Source organism: Salvelinus fontinalis, chromosome 34, assembly GCF_029448725.1.
Source record: "Salvelinus fontinalis isolate EN_2023a chromosome 34, ASM2944872v1, whole genome shotgun sequence".
In the NCBI taxonomy this organism is placed as follows: Eukaryota; Metazoa; Chordata; class Actinopteri; order Salmoniformes; family Salmonidae; genus Salvelinus; species Salvelinus fontinalis.
The window spans coordinates 10,218,750-10,240,608 of record NC_074698.1 but is presented as its reverse complement, the minus strand read 5'-3'; the positions used below and the strand labels follow the sequence as shown (position 1 = coordinate 10,240,608).

The 21,859-nt window shown below is 45.9% G+C and overlaps 1 protein-coding gene across 3 annotated transcripts; it reads right to left on the bottom strand.

The window, feature by feature from the left end:
• Positions 1-2,274: 2,274 nt before the first annotated feature.
• LOC129833057 (integrator complex subunit 1-like) lies at positions 2,275-20,321 on the bottom strand. 3 transcript variants are annotated; one of them, XM_055897309.1, is made up of 48 exons: positions 20,242-20,321; positions 19,738-19,819; positions 19,356-19,640; positions 19,043-19,239; positions 18,816-18,953; positions 18,552-18,717; positions 18,159-18,264; positions 17,837-18,023; positions 17,481-17,626; positions 17,032-17,173; positions 14,842-15,018; positions 14,571-14,679; positions 14,382-14,502; positions 14,163-14,240; positions 13,871-14,052; positions 13,650-13,746; positions 13,458-13,549; positions 13,292-13,352; positions 12,991-13,188; positions 12,679-12,808; positions 12,415-12,594; positions 12,115-12,264; positions 11,841-12,020; positions 11,597-11,701; positions 11,206-11,373; positions 10,898-11,009; positions 10,633-10,791; positions 10,357-10,503; positions 10,076-10,174; positions 9,641-9,762; positions 9,090-9,347; positions 8,723-8,882; positions 8,433-8,564; positions 7,705-7,885; positions 7,310-7,439; positions 7,127-7,242; positions 6,915-7,002; positions 6,504-6,775; positions 5,245-5,374; positions 4,999-5,132; positions 4,609-4,801; positions 4,186-4,313; positions 3,943-4,049; positions 3,636-3,749; positions 3,469-3,539; positions 3,260-3,351; positions 2,917-3,026; positions 2,275-2,741 (listed from the first exon to the last, which is right to left on the bottom strand). In XM_055897309.1, exons 2-48 carry the CDS (start codon positions 19,793-19,795, stop codon positions 2,626-2,628), a joined length of 6,624 nt encoding a protein of 2,207 aa, XP_055753284.1. In that variant the 5' UTR covers positions 19,796-19,819; positions 20,242-20,321; the 3' UTR covers positions 2,275-2,625. The 3 variants fall into 3 exon arrangements, with proteins under 3 accessions (XP_055753284.1, XP_055753283.1, XP_055753285.1); XM_055897308.1 differs by having other exon boundaries at positions 20,071-20,278; XM_055897310.1 differs by having other exon boundaries at positions 7,310-7,436; positions 20,071-20,278.
• Positions 20,322-21,859: the final 1,538 nt, after the last annotated feature.

Genomic DNA, 21,859 nt, shown 5'->3' with positions numbered 1-21,859 from the left:
GCTAAAGCTAACTATCTCTCCTCTGCTCTCATCCTTCTAGACCTATCGGCTGCCTTTGATACTGTGAACCATCAGATCCTCCTCTCCACCCTCTCCGAGCTGGGCATCTCCGGCGCGGCCCACGCTTGGATTGCGTCCTACCTGACAGGTCGCTCCTACCAGGTGGCGTGGCGAGAATCTGTCTCCGCACCACGTGCTCTCACCACTGGTGTCCCCCAGGGCTCTGTTCTAGGCCCTCTCCTATTCTCGCTATACACCAAGTCACTTGGCTCTGTCATATCCTCACATGGTCTCTCCTATCATTGCTATGCAGACGACACACAATTAATCTTCTCCTTTCCCCCCTCTGATAACCAGGTGGTGAATCGCATCTCTGCATGTCTGGCAGACATTTCAGTGTGGATGACGGATCACCACCTCAAGCTGAACCTCGGCAAGACGGAGCTGCTCTTCCTCCCGGGGAAGGACTGCCCGTTCCATGATCTCGCCATCACGGTTGACAACTCCATTGTGTCCTCCTCCCAGAGTGCTAAGAACCTTGGCGTGATCCTGGACAACACCCTGTCGTTCTCAACTAACATCAAGGCGGTGACCCGTTCCTGTAGGTTCATGCTCTACAACATTCGCAGAGTACGACCCTCCCTCACGCAGGAAGCGGCGCAGGTCCTAATCCAGGCACTTGTCATCTCCCGTCTGGATTACTGCAACTCGCTGTTGGCTGGGCTCCCTGCCTGTGCCATTAAACCCCTACAACTCATCCAGAACGCCGCAGCCCGTCTGGTGTTCAACTTTCCCAAGTTCTCTCACGTCACCCCGCTCCTCCGCTCTCTCCACTGGCTTCCAGTTGAAGCTCGCATCCGCTACAAGACCATGGTGCTTGCCTACGGAGCTGTGAGGGGAACTGCACCTCCGTACCTTCAGGCTCTGATCAGGCCCTACACCCAAACAAGGGCACTGCGTTCATCCACCTCTGGCCTGCTCGCCTTCCTACCTCTGAGGAAGTACAGTTCCCGCTCAGCCCAGTCAAAACTGTTCGCTGCTCTGGCACCCCAATGGTGGAACAAACTCCCTCACGACGCCAGGTCAGCGGAGTCAATCACCACCTTCCGGAGACACCTGAAACCCCACCTCTTTAAGGAATACCTAGGATAGGATAAAGTAATCCTTCTAACCCCCCCCCCCCCTTAAAAGAGTTAGATGCACTATTGTAAAGTGGTTGTTCCACTGAATATCATAAGGTGAATGCACCAATTTGTAAGTCGCTCTGGATAAGAGCATCTGCTAAATGACTTAAATGTAAAATGTAAATGTAAATTATGCACAGCAGCACGAATAACGGTGAAAACCATAATGGTGGCAGAATCACTTGAACATTTGAAGACATTTCCACCCCTAGCTTCCCATCGATTATGACATGTTAAAAGGGTAGCGGGGAGCAGATCATTGGACATGTGTGGACCTCATTGAAGGAGGCTGCTTTCATCAGCCCCATATGCGCAGTATGTAGAGTGGCTGTCAGTCCCAACGGACAACAGCATCCCCTGACCCACCAGTGTGGGCATGTTCCACCTTCACATAGGATTCTCCCATCACTAACCAACTGCTTCCTCCCAATGTCCCACCATGCAATCCAACACCAGCAAAGTACATTTCAGTGCTGGCCAAAACAGCCTGCCCACATGCAGCCTTCAAAACAGCGCTTTGGTCTGTGTGATTGAACAATTACTGCCTTGGTTAATTTCCCATAAATGGGTGAGGAAGGAACACTTAGCTGGGTTACCTGCATGCCATGCACGTTGTTTCGTCTACCCCTTTGACTCCCTCGAGAGGGTTTCCTGATGAAGTCAGTGGTACTGGACAAAACAATTCACACTTTCATGGCAAATTGGTTTCCATCGCATGCCTTTAATTTGTCTTCGACACCCCAGTGAAAAGAGTGCATAACTATGACAGCCATTTCAAACATGATCTGGCTCAGAGAATGCATGGAATATGAAGGCACCAGGGTCTTGCTCCAGTAACTGTTGCTCTAGTTCTCTTGTTTGAGGTGGTGAAATGTTGATGCCCAAAAGCAATAATTAGTTCTGCTGAAATTCCAAAGATTATGCTCCACAATTTCAGCTGGTAACAGACTTCTCTGTTAAATGTTTAAACATGCAACACAGACACCATTATAGTATGAACTCTGAGGTTAGAAACAACAGAAAAGACATGTCATATGGCACCCTGGTTTTATGTGATGTTATTTCTATTATATTTCAGAGACAAAAATCCAACAGTTCAAAAGTTCTTTTAATTAAAAAAAATACAATTTCTGACATTGGTTGTTAGATAGCCAGTATTCATTATTTCTAAAATAATAGAAGCACTACCACTGCAAAACAAGCATGAGTGACATTTTTATTTCTTTTTTTACAATAATCATATTTCACCATCTTTTGAATACTTCGATATTACCTTCGAATCAAAGAATCAGTTCGTATCAATCAATAAATCCTGATGAGTTGACCAAATGGATAAAAAGAACAGAGCAGTTGTGTATGACACGAGTCTAAATCTACTGTACAAAAACGTTATGGTGACACTGCCTCCCGTCAGAGGAGAAGGACTTGTACCTCCGGGTCCTCATGTTGTTGCCTCCATGTGCAGGACCTTCATGGACTCAGAGATCATAGAGCTGGTGTCAATCTGCCCATAGATCCCCACCAAGAAGGCCTTGTGGAGTAAGATGTCTGCATGCTCTGAGGAGAAAAGCACAACGAAACAAAACAAAAAAAAACATTTTTTTTCTTTGAGCATGAATCCTTATACATCTTGAAAACACAGAACAGTTTACTTTCCAACTTGCGAGTTTAGATCCATAATAAAGACCAAGCACAGAAGCTGTGTAGTGCTGAGAAGATGGGACAATCATACCTTGACAGAGCAGCACGTATTCTGGCAGGTTCCTAAGCGCTGTCTGCACCACGTCAAAGTTCCCGCTGCCCATACAGTACATGAAGGTGGGCAGAAAGTCTGCTGCAGTGCTGCAAGAGCAGCGAAAAAACACACATCTTACTTAGGACACATAACATTATTTGACATGAAAGACAACTGAGACAACACCTTACAGTTACCACTACAGCAACATTTGCAGCTAAACATTCCTAGACAATGCATCAATAAATGAATATCCAGTCAGACAACTGGAGCGCTCTCTCTCTAGATTCCTATAAAAATAAGCAGAGAAATCCTAGAGGTGTCGGCATTCTGATCTTACCACGGGTTGTTCTGGATGCAGAGCAGGGCCAGGCTGAAGGCCATGTTACGGCACAACTCCTCAGTAGAACTCATCAGTCTCCGCAGGTCATTCTGAGGGCAGGCAATGAAAACCTGTTCACTTATACTGTACAGAGTGGTGCCAAGCAGAGTGTGTGTTGGGGGATTATTTGTTCATAATAAAGGTGTGTTATTAGAAGGCAAATTTACAGTGAAGTACTGGATGATCTCAGGATTCCTCTTGGACTTGTCCTCCACCTCGGTCAGAACTTCCAGCACGTCTGAAACACAGAGGGGAGCAAAATGTTGGTGAAGTTCAGCAAAATCCCTGAAGTTACGTGTTAAACTGACCTGAGAGTGTATTATACGTTAATGACCTTCAATGGCTTCTCCCCTGGAGATCTTCTTCAGGTACTTGGTCATGTCAGCTGCAGTCAGCGGAACGGAGGCTGAGATACTGACCATGGGCAGGGAACCAGAGGACGACTCATCTGATCGGAGGAAACCCAGAGACGTGTCAAAAACACCACATTTAGCGAGATGGTTGATTCGTATGTATCTGTACGCAGTCAAAATGTGTAACTAATATATTGTATATTTTTTCATTTGCCAAATTGTTGATGTGTTTTGATTCACTTATGTTTTTTCATTCAAGGCAAAGTTTCCACGAGCGGATAAGCTTACCATCTCTGTCCTCAGCAGAGCTGTCAGAGGAGCCAGTCTTCACAGGCAGGGTGAGGCCAGCCAGCAGGGACTTGAGCAGCAGGTCAGGGTGCTCTGACGAGAGCCCCCTAATGGGACAGAGAAAAAAAAGTCACTCCTTCGCTGCACCACACAATGTGAAATAACAATTAACATTACTGCAATGGTGTTGCCAATCCTAATGTCTCAATAATCACTTTTTAAAAACCCAGCTCAATGACTTACTGTAGGATATCGGAATGCTTCTGTAGATACGGAATGGCTGATGCTGCATCGTGGGTAATGTACTTCTGAATGAACTGCACATATTTACTGAAGACGGCCAACGGATGCATACGAGGTCTCCTGAGGTTCTGCAGGGAATATGGACCACAACATTATTAACTACATGATCAATAAGATAGTTATTTTAAATGCACAAAGCAGTTGACCTTGTGGAAATACTACTGTTCTGTGAAAACACATTAGATCTAGTCTAGATATCCAGCCAACCACAGCTGTAACAGTGGCAACAATCTATTCTTTCCTCACCGACGAGAAGTCAAATGCCTATGAAACGCTAAAAAGAAAAACACAAGCAAATGTCATTAAACCAACTGTAACACCCTGAGGCTGATCTGTGAGTGCGCTCCGTGTTCATTCCCTCACCTGCAGGATCTTCATGAAGGAGAGCAGGCAGTCCTGCAGCGCCCTCTGGTGTTCACCGTGGAACACTAACGGCTGCAGCAGCTCCAGGATGGCCAGCACGTTGCTGAAGAATGTCAGGTGGTTCTGGCTCCGGAACTCCTGGAAGTTGAGGTGGATGCGTCCGTGGAGAAGCGCTCCGATCATCGGCAAGTGTCTGGAAAGTTAAGAAAGGTAAGCTGTGATCATTCTCCAGACGTTTCCACCTTACCACAGCAAAGGTGAGAACAAAAACATTCACAGGGTGATTTTAAAATCACGCCAGTGAACGTCGCCATGGAGCTACAATCTACCATAAGAGGTGCATTGAATTCATATGTCCAACACTACGTTTGTAATGAGCATGGTGTTCACCTGAGGAGGAGGACAGGGTGGGACACAGCCAGCTTCCTGCAGGCCAGGTTAGCGTCTGACATCCGGTTCTCAGCCAACTTTGTGTCTCCCGTATCGCCTAGCAACGTGACCAGACGGTGAACCAGGACATCGTGCTGAAAGGGAGGGATCACACATTAGTCATTAAGACCTCCATGACTGCTTCTGTGTCAGCCAATGGCTTTGAGAAACAGTTAAGAGACTGAGCCAGCAGAAGGTCTAGTCTACCTTGCATGTGGTGCCGTCGGCGGCCCCCTCGCTGCTCAGGGTGGCGTCAGGTAAGGTCACGTGCTGGATGACCTCTGGGAAGTGCAGGTAGAGCTGGAGCAGGAGGTTCTGGCACCGCTTACTCATCACACTAAGGAACACACAATGGAGTCAGCTAGCAAACATCAGACAACAGTTTCCACACAGCAGACAGTCACAATGGTCTCCTACTACAATGCTCTCGTCTGATGGAGGCCTCGTTACTTGGCTCATACACGTCAGACCGTCTACGAATCAACAGGATGTGTATTCGCTGGTCATCACTGGCGGTGTTTTCCATAAACAGCAACAACCTTGACCAAGAGTCAGATTCCACTGTCTCCTCAACAACCATCATGTAAATTGGGATAAACACCAGCTAATCTAGCGATGAGCCTTAAAAGAAGAGGCTGTGAGGAGAATGCCTATCACACAGGGAAATGTTTATCCCACACAAGGCCAAACAGTCTGCTTTGTAAGACGGGTTTTAAGCAACCCATGTTTTCAGTCGCAACTATATGTACAAGACAGCTTAGCTGTGCTTAAAAATATTGTAATTGGATAGATAATTTTGCTGCTTGACCTTGGCCAGAGTTTCCCCATTACAATTGGTTTAATAACCAGAGGCAGACTCATGAAAGAAGGTTTGGCTTCCATAAAGAGAAGTTGCACCCTGATCTCTGACAGGCAGCTAAGTCGGAGCGGGAATCCACAACACAGGCAGCACGTGTAGAGCTGCAGCCCTAATCCTCTTGGCTTTATTAGAATACACTGAGCCTTTAAAGAGATCACAGAACACACGACTTCTGGTCGTTTTAATTTCACACCAATAGACCTAATTATCGCCTTTCCCCTGGTCCACACAGCGTTGTGTCTGACAGAATATTCAGTCTGTGAATTTCAACTGTTCCGTCCGGGGGTAGTCTAGTGATGTGGCTCCAAGTTTATCAGCTCGGTTTAAAAGAGGCCAAAGACCAAATTCAATACTTGGGCTAATTAGGGAAGGTGAAAAATATGTCTAACTAAATTAACTGTGGGCACTTTATTGAACCTTATGAGACCAAAATATTATGGAGTGTCACGTCTGCTGTTGCTGAAGGAACAGATGGGGTATTGAGAGAGAGGGCGTCTCTGTCTAAAGTAGATCACATAGCAACAGATCACCCTGTAAATAGTATTAAACTCCCATTGGACAAGCATGACTAAGTTTGTCAGTCCGAGAGCCAACACCCCACTCATACCTGTCTCCCCATTTCTTTGTGCAGTTGATGAGGTATTCCGAGACTTTCTTCACTCTCTCCAGGTCGCCATGGCAACAGCTGTGGAGCAGGGGCAGCCGTGACTGGATGAGGGAGCAGGAGGTGTGGTCCAGGGTGCTCTTGGCATTGACGGCGGCGTTGGCAAGGGGCGAGGAGTCGCCGCGGCTGTTGAGCTCAGACTCTGACATGATGAGGTCCACCAGACTGATAAGCTCCTCCAGGTTCAACCGCAGGACAAACGTATCTGTCTGTTTCTGGAGAGAGAGGGAGCGAGCACAAGAGAGAAGTGTTGGAAGCAGTCAGGCTGAGGGGGAACAATGTTCACTGCTTTGTGTCATGTGACTGGATTAATTGAAGTCATTATTTGAGGGCTAGACTGGAGTACTGTGCTACCTGTGGGGTCTTCTGGTCCCGGCCCTGCCAGATACGAGGGATGTGACTGCAGGCCCACAGGAAGTCCAGAGCAGAAGATGGGTCCAGTCTGGAGAACAGCATACACAACACCATTACAGAATATTACAATACAACTTTCACTGTTTGGGAAACACTGTCAGTGTGACTACTACTGCTGAAGGTAATGATTTGGGATTGATATATTGACTGACCGTTGGTCTTGCTGCTTGCTGAGAAGAGCACTGATGCACTGATGAAGAGTTGTCCAGTTGGACTGATGGGTCAGCAATGCCAGAAGGTATGGTCTGTAGGAGGGAGTTCCTTTACCCTGGAATAAACCACATGAAGTAAGGTGGTGAAGTACGTACACACACACAGATATTTGCTGAGATTACCTTGTTGAGAGCAAAGAGCAGCTTCCGCTGAAGGTCGGGACACACAGATGTGACCTCAGGGTCAAGAAGTCCCAGCCAATCAACAAGCAGCCCTGAGCTGGACCCAGTCTTTGTCACCTCAGAGCTGCTGCTGAAAGGGAAGTGAATAGATTGACAGGCTCAAGGTCAGGCTTCATGAAAGATGAATCTATACAATCCCTCAGTCAAACAAAGTGCTGATTATTAAACATACAATAGTAATATTTCTAAGGCATTACAAAAGTCATAAACAGAAAAACAAAATGTTCTCTATGAGATCAATGCCACAGTTAACCAGATGTGTATGTTGTTGTTTGAGTAAGGGCAAAAATACATGTTTTGAATGATTTTAGGCGTGATAGAATTTACATGCTTACTTGCTTGTATCCACCTCCATTTTCACGGCTTGCTCTTCAGTCTCCCGGAGAAGCAGCGCTATCACCATGGCAACAGGGCCTGCGGTGGTAGAGCCGGTCCCCGTCTCTGTTCCAATAGTCATTAGCAAGGCCAGCAGTTCCTCCAAATATGGAGACTTCCCCTCCACTAGCCCCTGTAACACTGGAAACAACAAACAGTACTGAGTGTTACGAGCTGTCATGTGATGGTTGTGCCATTCCATCAGCTACGGCGGGAACATTCAGAAGTTAAAAAACAAAAACAAACCTGGCCATGATGCTGAGCTCAGGAAAAATCTTGTGATTCAGAGGAAAAATAAAACATTGTAGGGGCAAGCCAAAAACCACACACCAAAACTATGAACTACCAACTACCATTATCGCATTTTTGCGTAACCTAGATCGCCAGCTTGGCCGCAACCAGTTTAAAGTCAAAAGAATCCTTCATCTGGGCTTGATGGAGACCTGAGCCCATATTGGACATAAACAAACTGGAAGCCGCTGGTCTGGTTTGGTTTCAGAGAAGAGCTTATAAACTCATAAAGGAACAGGTCACCAAAAGGAAAAACAGAGACTCAGAGGCGGTGAAACAACAGATCTGGGGAAATTGCGTAACGTCAGCCACCACATCCAAACTGGGGCAGAAATAGTGAGGATAGTTGATGTTCTAGCCTGAGAGAGAGAGTCAATGATGCACTAAAGTACCATACCTTTGCCTATCAGTTCCGGCTCTGCGTTACATCTCTCCCCTGCCTTCAATGTGGCGATTATAGCCCTCACAGCCACCTCGGAGTCCCTCCGATAAGCCAGGGCCTCAGCCAGGTGGAGGAAGCCTGTACGAACTGCAGAGGATAGGCATAGTCAGTTATCACACCGTTAACAGTGGATTACTTGACTACCTGTGACTAGGCCCAAGTACGCGTGTCTGTATCATAAATATATATATGTGCAATGGGGTATCATTTTGTACGTAGCCAAGGACATGATAAAGAGCATTCACCATCAGTGAGCCGGTGCTTCTGGGAATACTGTCCAGCGAAGGACTTGAGCAGGGCCCGCAGCGGCCCCGCCTCCACGGCTGGGTTCTCCAACCATGTCATCATCTCCATGACAGCCTTGAAGAAGAGAGATGAGAAGGCCACGTCCTGCGACACCAGCCGCTGAGTAGATGAGATGGAGGAAGACCGAGAGAAGGAGAAAAACACACGTTAAAAATACAACCCAATACATTCACATCTGTTTGGTGTAATGACAGACATGCATGTATTCTGTCGTAGTGGTCACTGATGAAACACACACATTTATAGGCTACAGAGAGAGACAGATGCAGCACTGTTGCGAAGGACAGCAGAGTAAATCAATCATGCCTGGTAGAGGTGCAGCTGGCGCAGCATGGGGCAGGACAGGGCGTGGCTGCGGTTCATGGCCATGACGAGGGACCCAGCGTGAGCAGAGCTGAGCAGGGCAGCCAGGGCCTGTAGGAGACGCACTGCCACCCCACCCTGCTGGGGGTGCCCCCCCTGTCTGGCATGCACAAGCTCTTGTGCCAGAGCCTGCTGCAGGGCCAGGGAGAGGGGACGGGGAGGGGGGATGGGCCTGCGGAGGTCCACCTTCAGAGGGAACATCTGTGGAGACAAAGCCAAAAGTATTAGATCCTCAGTCAGCACTCTGAAAACAGGTGGTAGATCTGACTACAGTACTAACCAAACAAATCTGTCAGCTAGGATAATCAATCACTTCACTGTAGGCTACTTGTGGATGTATGTTTTAAAAAGCCTCGGTGTCTTTTATCAGACAAACTACAAGAAAATGGTTGATGAAAATCGGAGATAAAAAATTATTTGCTCCATAAACTTCAAAAATGACTACAGACAGGTATTAATGTGTCATCCATCTCCAGGCAGAGATATATTCCTACCTGAAGCAACATGCCGGTGAGGTCATCCTCAGGCCCAATCACTGGGATCTGATTGGCTCTCATCTTCAAGGAGCCACTAGGAGTTTCCACGGTAACTTTGTCTCTGTTCACCTCAGTACTATCTGTAAGGTTAAACATCATAGTCTCCGGGTTATTGACAGGTATGGACGCAAAATACCAAAACTGTGTTTTTACTGGGCTGTTCCAAAACCTTTATAAGAAATGTAACCCAGAGAGGCATAAACAAATGTAATCACGTAGTAGTAGTACGAGACTGTATGGAGTGGCAGGTAGCCTTGCGGGTAGGAGCGTGGGTAGGATGTCGATTAAGGCAGCCCCTCGCACCCCTCTGATTGGGTTAAATGCGGAAGACACATTTCAGTTGAAACCATTCAGTTGTACCACTGACTAGGTATCCCCCTTTCCCTGACTGACCTCTGCGAGGAGGAAGAGAGGAGCTGAGCAACCCGTGGAAAGTGTGCCCCCCTGTGGCGCCTCGCTCATGCTGCACCTCCACCAGATGAGCCATGTAGTCTGTAGCACAGGACAAACAGAATCATCAGAAATAGACAATATACCGTCAGCACTAAATAGTCAGATTTATGCACAGAATCTTCAGGAATAAATTATATGAGCACTAGCTACATAACTGAGGCAAACATTATCCACGTGGAATAGATATAGTGTAGTAGGATAGTGTGGTCAAGCTCTCTCACTCTTGTCCATGATGTTCTGTTCCAGTGTCTGTGAGTCGTGGGATACGGCCTGGTCCAGGTACTGCAGCAGTTTACTCATACTGGACACGGGGATGCCAAACGACTGGACAAACAGCAGCAGCTGCTGGGGCTCCAGATCCTGCAGCGCTGCAGAGGACAGACAGTGTACCATAAATACCAGAATTATATTTTTATATACGGTCGTATTTTACTCTGTTAGGCCTACACCATGCACACTTCTCCCTACATGTATTTAAAATGCGTTTGGACTCGTACCTGCATCCACCAATCGTGAGACCTCTGACCGGATCATCCTCAGCTTCAACCAATCAGGTAGCAGCAGGGCCTCCTCGGAGGTGTCCACCAGGAAGGCGGTGGGGAGGGGTTTCTTGTCGGGGAACCAGATGTCCAGGAGGTTGAAGAAGTCACTCTCCTCTGAGAACAGAGACACATGAATCATACTATACACTGAAAACACACACCGAGGTACAGTAGACAGGCCATGTTTGTAACAACAAGTGTGGTATTCAGAGATACATACCTTTGGGTGGCCCGAGCGTCAGGAGAATGACCATGGCATGGACCACCAGGATGTGCATGGTGGCCGTCTCCCCTGTGGTCCAACGTAGAAACACCTGGTCCTGAGATTCTGACTATAGAGTTCAATAGTCAAAGGTCAAAGGAGTAATGTCATTTCAGTGACAACTGTATTGACAGCAAGCACCTCTAGTTGAAATGATCGCTAAGGGTCTACCAATATGCAACCATCAGTCTGAAACCATGTTCCATTTAGATGTAGAAAACGTAAGGTTAGCCCCCACCCCTTCCCAGTAAAGATCCAATCCTCACCCAGCTGTAGAGGTCCTCTCCCTCTTTGGTCTTCCTCATCCTCCTGATGTAGCTGGAGAAGATGGAGATGAGGGCCGAGAGCACAGCGTCTGACTCGGGCCGGCAGGAGTACTTGGAGAACAGGCTGTTCATGATGGTGGAGCGCTCGACAATCAGACGGGCCACATCCTAGAGGATCACAAATCAAACCCATCTCAGTATCTAACTATTAAGGCAATACAGGGTCGTGTTCAGTGGGGAAGAAAACGTTTTGAAACTACCTGAACTTGTTCAATAAGAACACAGACTTTAGTTCTCCGTGCAAATCGTTTTGCTACGGGGTGCTCGACTGAACACACAGCCCAGGTATATAATAGGAGGGATGACTGAGGAAAAGAGGTGTCAGGGCTACCAGAGCGAGGTCATTGTGAGACGCCTGCTCCTCCACTGGTGCATGCTGGGACAGGTAGATGAGGTAGGCGCTGATGGTCTGTGGGTCTGTCTCCATGTGGATGGCCTGGGGAAGAACAGAAACACAACACACATTCTTACCACATCCCTTCAGCGAAAAAAAACTCTGTGTCATCTACAACCTGACAATGAGGCCAAATACAGTTCACATTGGTACGAACGATCTAGACCAGTTCCCCACTGACCTGCTGCAGAGCGGTGGAGGTCATGCCCCGGACGCTGTCGAACAGGGGAAGCTTGGGGAGGTCCTGCAGGAGCCACTGGTACCCTGGCAGGAGCTCAGCATCTCTGGAGTCCTCATCCATGGGCTGGTCCCTCTCCTCTCCATCCTTCAGACCCCCCTCAGTCAGCACCAGAGACAGACCCTGAACAACAGCAGAACAGCCAAAGTAGATGAATACATCTCAGTAAATCAATGAAACAGTCATATTAGTGTGTGTCCTGTCTCTTATAATGCACCTTCATAGCCAGGACTCTTGATGCCACTTGAGAAGAGCTGAGGCGGCGCAGGAAGTAGTCCAACACCTCACACGTGGTCTGTTCGTCAGCTTTAGGACCCAACAGCAGATCCTGCAGCCGTCCAAGGAGCTGCCTCTGCTTTTGTTGCCTCTGGTGTAGCGAGAGAGACAACAGAAAAAATGGCATTTGTTGGTTTGTGTGGATGAAATAAAACGTGACAAGCGTATCCTTTGAGATGGTGGAGTCAGTGATTTCTGAAACAAACAAAAATATGATCGCTGTTGAGAAACGTCAGCATACTTGTCTTTTCTTGGCTCTCTGCTCTTTGCTCTCTCCTTCCTCGTCATCCTCGATGGGCAAGTTGTCATCTGCAGCATCGTGAAGCAGGAATTCACACAGGCACTGCACGGGCAGCACGTCCAAGGACCCCTCACTGGACTGCACCAGGTCAGCCAGCCAGGGCATTGACTGAGAGGAGGCCTGGGCAAAACATAGAACACAGTTGTAGAGTTCCTTCCAGAGAGAATACTTTCTATTGGCAAGAGAGGATGTGCTCTTGTTTACCTGTCTCTGGATGATGTTGAGCAGGAAGTCAGGGTTGCGAGAGCGACAGAGGAGGTGACCCAGGCGAAGGGACTGGTTAAGGCTCTTCACCTGCTCCTGGACTGCGGGCGGGGGTTTGCGAGGGGGCCCCCTAGAAAAAAGAAACAAATGAACAAAATGGGCCGGTTTCCCAGACCCAGATTAAGCCTAGTCATGGCCTAAAAAAGCCCATTCAATGGAGATTCTCCATTTAGTATGCATTTTGACAATCTGCGTCTAGGAACAGTCCCTAAAAGTAGTCTACAAGGTGCAGGTATGAAGCAGGAGTCTTACTGTGGGTCCAGACTGGTGAGCTGAGACAGCAGCAGGCTGTTGCTCTCTGTGATGGTCTGCTTAGTGGAGGCAGCTGCCAGGTGGCTCTCGAAGGCCAGGATCTCCTGCTTCTCTCTCTGGGACACCTGCAGCTCCCTGTTGATCATCTCCGTCTTGGTCTCCTCATCGGCCACCGTGCATGGAGGGTAGGAGTAGTTACTGCAAGCAGGAAAAAGGGGGAGGAGAAAGATAAGGTTTGTTGAGTAGTTAGTCTGGTATGTGTTGGGTTTAAACTGATAAACGTTTCATACTTGTGACTTACTTTGTCATAACCATCTCCATGAGCATTTTCAGTGTGGGATAGCCATCCCAGGCAGCCAAGCCTGGAGAGAAATACATGGTTGATTGTAACAAAAAGATAAAACCTGTGGCTAAGGTTCTAATACATACACTGATGATTTGTAGGGAAACATGATTGAGACTCATACCTATTTTCTGTGGATTGAAAGCGGCCACCACAAGTAGCAGGAGCCATGCTTTCCAGTAGAGTGTGGCTATCGCCAGGTTCGGAGGAGTATAGCTTGAAAAATATCAAACGTGTTATTTACAGAAAACGACATGAACATCGACTCAAAGCAGGCTGGCAAGTTGATTAATTACACTAAGAGAGAGCAGCGTACCCCGCAGGCAGCTGAATGTTCTCTGGGTGGTGGTAGGTGCACAGGTTCAGCACTGCGTCAATCAGCTGGATCCGCTCCACTCTCAACACATCCAGATCTGAAAAAGCAAAACCAGGAAACAAGCGAAATATCCCTCTTTATGTGAAGCCAAATAAAAAAAGTTCCCTCAACGTCACCTCTTTTCATGAAAATGTTAACTACTGTAAGTAAACTCCACTTACCCATTGCTGTTGCAGATGTTGTCCCATCGGACTGGACCCCGGCCGCCCTCTTCACCAGGTGGTCCGCCAGCTCCATGGCGTCGGCCGGGCCCAGGGGCAGGTCACGGGACAGTCCGATGACCAGGATGCGCATCAGAGTGTCCTCCAGCAGAGGCACTTCAGAGCACAGCCGCAGGAAGAAACTGCCGGAGGCAAAACATTTAAGTGATGTCAACGGAGCAGGGGGAGACAGCAGGGACAGACAGACATGAATAAAACAAATCGAAAACAAAGGTTGGGAAGAGATGCTCACTTTCTGTCGCTCTCAGGCGGCCAGTTATCCCACTTGTAGTAGGTCTCTGGTTGCTCTGTGAAAAGCACCTTGTGAAGACTGTGGAAAAGAAACACAAGTAAATTCTTCTACGCATGTAATGAAAATTATCTTAAGTAACTACTGTAGGATGTTTATTAGCTCCCCCTATGTTTATCTTTTTGAACAATCAAAGTGGCACGAAAACTCCCAAACACATACCAGTGTATATAGTCCTTGGATGGCACTTTGGCAATAGTGGGAACAACAGAGTGAAGCCACCACACAGCATCCCTCTGAATGGCAGCGATATTATTCTGAAAGGATCTCAGACCATCCAGATCTGAAACAGACAAAAGGGATGTTCAAAATGCCCACATCGACGACAACCAGAGAACTACAAGAACTTACTCTTCTTCTCTCCTTTGTCCCACGCAACGCCAGCCTCCTTGACCTGAGCTGTGATGCCCAGCATCATGGAGCACGTGAGCAGGTCTGTCACCTGGATCACAAAGCGTTCCTGTGGAAAACAGACAGAGAGCATGAGCTCAAATCCACAGGGAACACATATAAGTTATTCATGAAGAGGCACAGAAGGGCATAGAACTAGGTAGGGGGTGAGTTATTTCATGGTACAGGAGACCGAGACAAAGTGGGAGTAATATAAAGATCGTGAGCTCACTTTGAACTCCATGTCGACGTAGGTGGCCTCCTTCCTTTCCTGCATCAGACCCAGGCAGAAGGACTGGAAGTTGATCTCGTGCTTGGTCTGTTTGATGATCTCTCTCAGCAATGCTCGAGAGGCACGCAGGTAATCATCCTTATTGGTCAGCAGGTCCTGGAACACCATGGCCAGGAACTAAGTACAGGATCAGAAGGGAGAGGACAACTTTAAGACAAGCGGTTTACAAACAACATCTCCTTCTTGTGTTTCAGTTATTAAAAATAAAGTAAAAGTGCGATCAATCCGAGAAAAATAAAAACGTGTACTTCCATCCAAAGCCAATAAAGCTTATACAGGTCCATTTCTGAACCCGGGCTTGACGTTAAATGTTTTAATTGGCCGAAAGCTGAAGTCACTTGTCAACATGCGCCCCCCCCCCCCAAAAGGTCTGTAACACCATGGGCCAAAAGGGCATTACAACGGAAAGTAAACGGTGCTGAGGATGCTGCAGCACCCTGTGAAAAATCAGAATGTAGTGTACTGGGCCTTTACTAGTCCTGTATTAGATGACAGGTACAGCCGTGTGTAGCACGGTCAATACTGGTTTGAAGACTGCTAAGCATTTGGATCGCATGCTACAGGAGGGACGAGCAAAATCGTGACATAAGACAAAAGATATTTAGGGAGACAAATCTTTTTCGAATAGCCTATTCTACTCTGGTGGAGCTGTGGCACGAAAGAAATGTGTAGAGGCCTAGGCCTATCTGGCCATCTGTGTGTCTGTGAGTGGGCAGATGGAGCGAGTGACACACAGGCAACGAGCCATGCTGGCTGTGCTCTTGTTGCGTCATGTGATGGGCTCATGTGATCATCATGGGCTCCAGAGCAACTCTGCTTACCTCAGAACTAAATGATTACAAACTGATTCGCATATATTCCCTTATCTTCCTCTCTTATTAGGCCTAGGCTACCATATTCATTGTAGGTAGGTTGCACACACTGCATCCTTTCTTTCAGAAGCTTTCATCAGCTGTAGTGTAAGTTCTCTTTTGACTCATCATCTTGGTATTGTTTGCTCAATTTCACCCCGTGGCCTAAAATAAATCTGTGTTTGAGAATAGCAAAGACTCCGGCTTTTATTATTATTCCCATTTAAAATCTGCAACTTTAGGACATTTAAATAGTTTATTAGAATAGTTTGGAAAACAGTCTTTAATCTTTAATTGGACTTAATGCTTTATGATATTTCAAGTTAGTTTTCAACCTCACATGCATGTAATCATCTCTGTCTTATAATTCTTTGCTCAACTGTAAGGTTTGTTCAAATTTCTCATTTGATCTTTATATCTTGCTATTGTTTCTCTCTCATTATTACCTTAGGCCTCCCCTGTTTTGGAGTTATTTAAAAGCAACTTCAACTTTGAGATCATGAAATAGCACAGCAGGAGAAGTCTAGCATGCATTAAACTGAGAGTGGCTTAATAGGCCAAGTCATATTAATATCAAATGAAAATGTGGGCTTCTATAACAATAAGACACCGGAGTGTCCTGTATATAAATAGACTTTGGCTATTGGCCCAGATCATTCGACATTCGAGAGAGAATATATATATATTCTGACTGGATATTTTGTGCTGCTTTAGTCAAACTCTTACAACTCGATCACACCGACAGCATCATTGCGTTTAAGTACAGCAGAAGTACATTCCTTTCCAATGGACCGCTGCGTTTGCCTTGCAGCATTGCTTTGTAGAGTGTGGTGTGTTCTGTGTGGTTGGATTTATTGAACCTATGCGTCAAACTGTTTGCGTAGACGGCTTGACAGAAATGGTAGCAGAAGGTGAATGTTTAACTTTTGTTGCACACATATCCAGATACTGCAGCGTACCATTTTGCACAATGACGCTGTTGGTGTGATCGAGGAGTTAGCTGTCTACAGTGTTCTCTTGCTTTGTGTAAATATAACATATTGATTGAAATAGTCAATTTACTCAGAATGTCAATTGTTTGATAGTGATTTTTTTACTTGTCCATTCGGACAACTAAAATCTATATTCTGATTGTCTGACTAATTTTTTATTTATTTTTATTATTTGCCACGGTCAAGCCTTAATTTCGAGCACTGTGAGCCACATATAATAACTTTCCCCACAGTAACACATTTTTTATTTCCCCCAGCTGTCTTGTCAGCATGGAATACTCCCTCACCTTAGGGGCCTGCTCTGGGCTGTGCTGGAGCAGTGTGTGAAGGACTTGCATGTTGTTGGGGTTCCTGGCATTGGACAACTCGTTAAAGATCACCAGCTTCACCATAGTTCCCAGGTTGTCTTTGTGTGCATTCAGTAGCTCCCTGGTTAACAAAGGCCAGACAGCACAGTTAAGTGTATGAATAAAGAGTTCTGCACCAAGACTTTTGAAATATAAATGGTCCTCTGTAGGATGTTCAAACTAACTACATTGAACACATCAACTATGTTGATATGCAACAACTTGTTAGGGTTGAGGTTTGGGTTGAACCAGGATGAGGACATGAAGATAGGGTTAGGGTAAGGATTTATGGTTGAGGCCCCTGGGTACTTAGTTGAACATCTATAAACCATGTGTAGGGGACTATCCAAACTAAACAATCATATGGCCATAAGAGAGGACCTGCAGACCTGACACAGAGCATGTAGTGATTGAGGATGACTTTAGGTTTCAGGCGGATCTTGATGAGGTTGGAGGTCACCTCCATGTCGTCCGCTCCATGGGAGTTGCAGTTCATACAGAGAGACATGAGAAGGTCCTGAGCTGGACGGGTCAGCTGCAGAGACAAAAGGCTTCATTATACAGAACAGAACACTAGTTCACTATCAGATTTAATTTCATGCAAACAGATGCATTTACATGCTGGATTTGAGGCTTGAAGGAGATGGCTCTAATGTCCACTTTAGACCACGGTTGCCAATGAAATGATGATTCCTGTTAACTAGTGAAGGTGATGTGGGTAGCTGAGTGTTACTCCTCCGCTCACCTTTGGATTCTGCAGCCACATCTCCAGCCTCTGCACAGCCATAAGCCGCACCTCCTTGTAGCCACAGGTAGCAGTGAGCAGACGCAGCAGGTTACGGGACACATTGTCCATGGGCTGCCTGCGGTTCAACTGGTCCTTCAGGACATCTAGAACATAGTCCTCCACACTCTCAGACAGCTCCTCGTACCTACGATGAGATGAAGAGTGAATGAACACAAACTGTCCAATAAACTGATCGGTCTAAGTAGAAGCAGACAGACAATACAGAAAGGCAATCAATATATTACTGCTAGAGTATATGTAGTAGCCTATGCCTAAATACCTTGGCATAACTTGTCCATCATCTTCAGGGCTAAGTTTCTCCTCAGCAATTAGCAATTCAGTCTGGCTGTCATCCTCATCTGGGGTGGAGGGGTGAGGACTGTTCCCTGGAAAGTTGACATTTTAGTCATTTAGCAGACGCTCATAGCCAGAGCGACTCAGAAGAGCAATTAAGGTTAAGTGCCTTGCTCAAGGGCACTGACAGACTTTTCACCTAGTCGGCTTGGGGATTCGAACCAGCGATCATTCGGTTACTGTCCCAACGCTCTTAACCGCTAGGCTACCGCCAAATGTTAAATGACGTTAAATGACGTAGTAATGATTAAGAGTCAAATCCAATGTCCCTGGATTCACACCTGAACAAACCGGTAGGTACATACATACAGTACTATACCTGCACTGATATCTCCACCGGAGCGGCCAGTGTCAGGCTGCAACTGCAGCAGCATACTCTTTGGGGGCATTTTGGTACTGAAGGCAGTCTGGATATTGTCCACAAAATTCTTACAATGGGAACTGTCTACCCAAATTCGCTCCCCCAAAGAGTCCTCAATGTACACCTGAAAAGAACATGACCGTGTTAAAGAGCGCACAACAGTGGTAACAACGCAGCTAGAATCCAAACAGAAATCCAACAGGAATGATGAGTGGTTCTCACTTTGACAAAGATCTCTGGCCAGTTCTCATCCTCCTCATAGGCTGCCATCAGCAGGTTGCAGGCTAGCACAGACACCAGACTGTTGCCCTTTGCTTTGAAGTTTATGGAGGCATCCCGGCGAAGGAGACTGCACAAGGCCTGTCCACGCACAGATAGAAAAATTCATGAACAAATCTGTATAAAAATTGTATGGAACTGATTGTAAAATGTTGGGTTTCAAATCTCACCTCAATAATTCCTTCAGTGGCAAAGAGATTGGGCTTAATCTTGGCCAGAAACATGAGGCTGAGGTATAGTGTTATGTCAGGTTTGGCCCGGTTCATCTTCAGTTGTTTGACAGTTCCACAAAGCAACCCTTCAATGCGATCATCATTTCCATCCTGCTCTGCATTCTCAATCTCATCCAGGAGCACTGCTGGGGGGACTGCAAGAGAACCATTGTGTTAGTAATATGCACAGTCACACACAGCACACCACAGAATCAGGATTCACCACTACCTATTCCTCTGAAAAAATATTTGAATTGATACTGTTTCCTACCTTCTATGGGCACCACTGAGGGCTCCTTGATCGAAGGCGATATAGCCCTTTTGTCCACTGCTGCCACATCAGCCAGTCGTCCTAGGGCGCTGACAGGAGGGGTAGAGGAGATCTTGGGGCGCTTCACTAGGCCGGACAGGCCAGAGGAGGATTGAAGTGACGAGGAAGTCTCTCGTTTACGGTCAGTGGGTAAGGTGGACACTGGCTTAAGGAGAACTGCAGGTGCTTTGGACTCTCCGCCACTCTTTGACCCCAATGCTATGAAATCTCCTGGAGGAGGGTGACCTATTGGCAACATTTGGAAGAGAAACACTTGTAATATTATTGTATGTTTGACAAAAGTTAGATAAAGTGGGTGCACATAGCTAGACACTGTACATACCGGAGGGTTTCACAGCACTAGGCCGCCTGATCGTTGTAGGCTTGGGACGATTCATCATGTACACTCACTGCCCGATCATGTACTGTGTGGGTGCAGAGATTTCAACATGAGACACACAGATAGCTAGTTAGCATAGCTACCTGGAAACTGGTCGGTAAATAATTATCGAGGCTGCCTATTTGTAAAGCATTTTCACATCACGATAACGGATTTATCCTCGAAAAGTGCCTAAAACATTTGGCATTTGTCAAACTGACAGGGCTAAGTAGTAGCTACTAGCTAGCGTTAGCTATATAATGTTATTGTGAAGCATTATAGAAAGCGGCTACCTACGTTTACAGGTACGTGAGATAGCTAGTAGCTAGCTACAAGCAACTACATCGGGGAAAAAGCTAGTTAGATGAACAACTAAGTGTTGGTTCGTTTCCAATATGCATGGAACTTGTGACTGACTGTTGCAATTGCAAACTATTGAATATCAAAAAGAAATAGACTCGTTCTCACTTCCATATTGTTTTCCCGAACGGAAGTTCCCGCGTCTCGAACGGAAGTCCCGCCCGTGAAAGGGTGAGCGTTGAAGAACATAAAAAATGTGCTCGTGCTGTGCAGATCACAAACTAAATGAAGATTAGACTATAGGCTATTAAGGATAGAAACATCTGCATTTTGTTATTAATAAAAATGTATTTAGATATTTTTCATGAAAATAATGTATGACTAATGTTCCCATTGTAATTGTATTTATCCTATAATGTAATTTCTCTAGTTTCACAAGTAGGCCTAGGCCAAGTGTAATAATGTCTGGCAGTGGGTGTTGTTATGGGTGGCGCTATTTGCCTAAAAGCTTTGGAAAAGGAATAAGGTTTCCAATAATCCTCACAATGATGTCAGGCATGGAAACATACATTAATGCTCGTGCCAGACAAAAGAAAACAGAACTGTCACCTAGAAAGGCACACCAAGCACACGTTGAAAAAAAACCATGTGCTTGTAATCTAGCCTTGTTAGTGAAAATGCTTTAGTTCTTGTATCTGGTTACAGTTACTACTTATGAAAAACGGCATGTCAATTGTGCTCGCCTTTCATGATACACATTCCATTCATCTGATGACATCATTACAGTGCATAACATAGCCGTACTATTCCCAAACCATAAGATGAGCCATTTATCCTACTTTCGACACTGTTACAGTATTCTCCATGCTATTACATCAGACATGTTTGACACTTTCTCTAATAGCAACAAACTAGCCTACATCTTATTCAGAGACAATATTGCTGAAAAGCAGTATTTCATAGCAGACTACTAACACAAACTGACACTGCTTCACCACATGTTTCCATAGCCCTGTAACCTGACAGTGTGTTACATAAAGTGTTTTTTTCATATTAAACATATTTTGCATAAATCAGTGGAATGGTTAGTCATGTTCCAAATATAAATCCTGTGTCACATGGGAAGTCCACAAACCTGAAAAAACAGTTTGTGAGTATTCTTTCTTCAGAAACAACTCATGGGCAACTATGAGTCAATGTTTTTAAGGAGAAATCCACCTAAAACAGAATCTCCCATTTTGTATGCACCTCAGGAAGCGAAAGTCAATGTTGTAGTCATATTGCTGTGACAATCGCAAACCTTTTAATTTGTTTTACTTAGTACCCAGGGTTGAGTAGGTTACTTTCTAAATGTAATCTGTTAGTTACGAGTTATCTGTCCAAAATTGTAATCAGTAACCTAACTTTTGTATTACCCAAACTCAGTAACCTAATCTGATGACTTTCAGTTATGTTTGGATTACCTTCTCTTTAAGAGGCATTAGAAGACGACAAAGAGGAATTGAATGTCAGCGAGAAAACATCCTTTCTGAATTTAAAAGTAATTTAAGAAGTAATCATCTAGTTTTTCAAAAAAATGTTTTGCTGGTAACGTAACTGATTAGTTCTTTTTTTGTAATCAGTTTACTGTTAATCATCAACAGTCTGTTGGAGTACTGGAGGTTCATTTTCCAACCTTCTGTAAACAGTAGGGGGGCTCTTTGTTCCAGATAATTTTATCCGAGCTCAGCATCATACATCATCGGTGGGATATCGTGGGCATAAAAGCTAACACCTCCTCTGAACT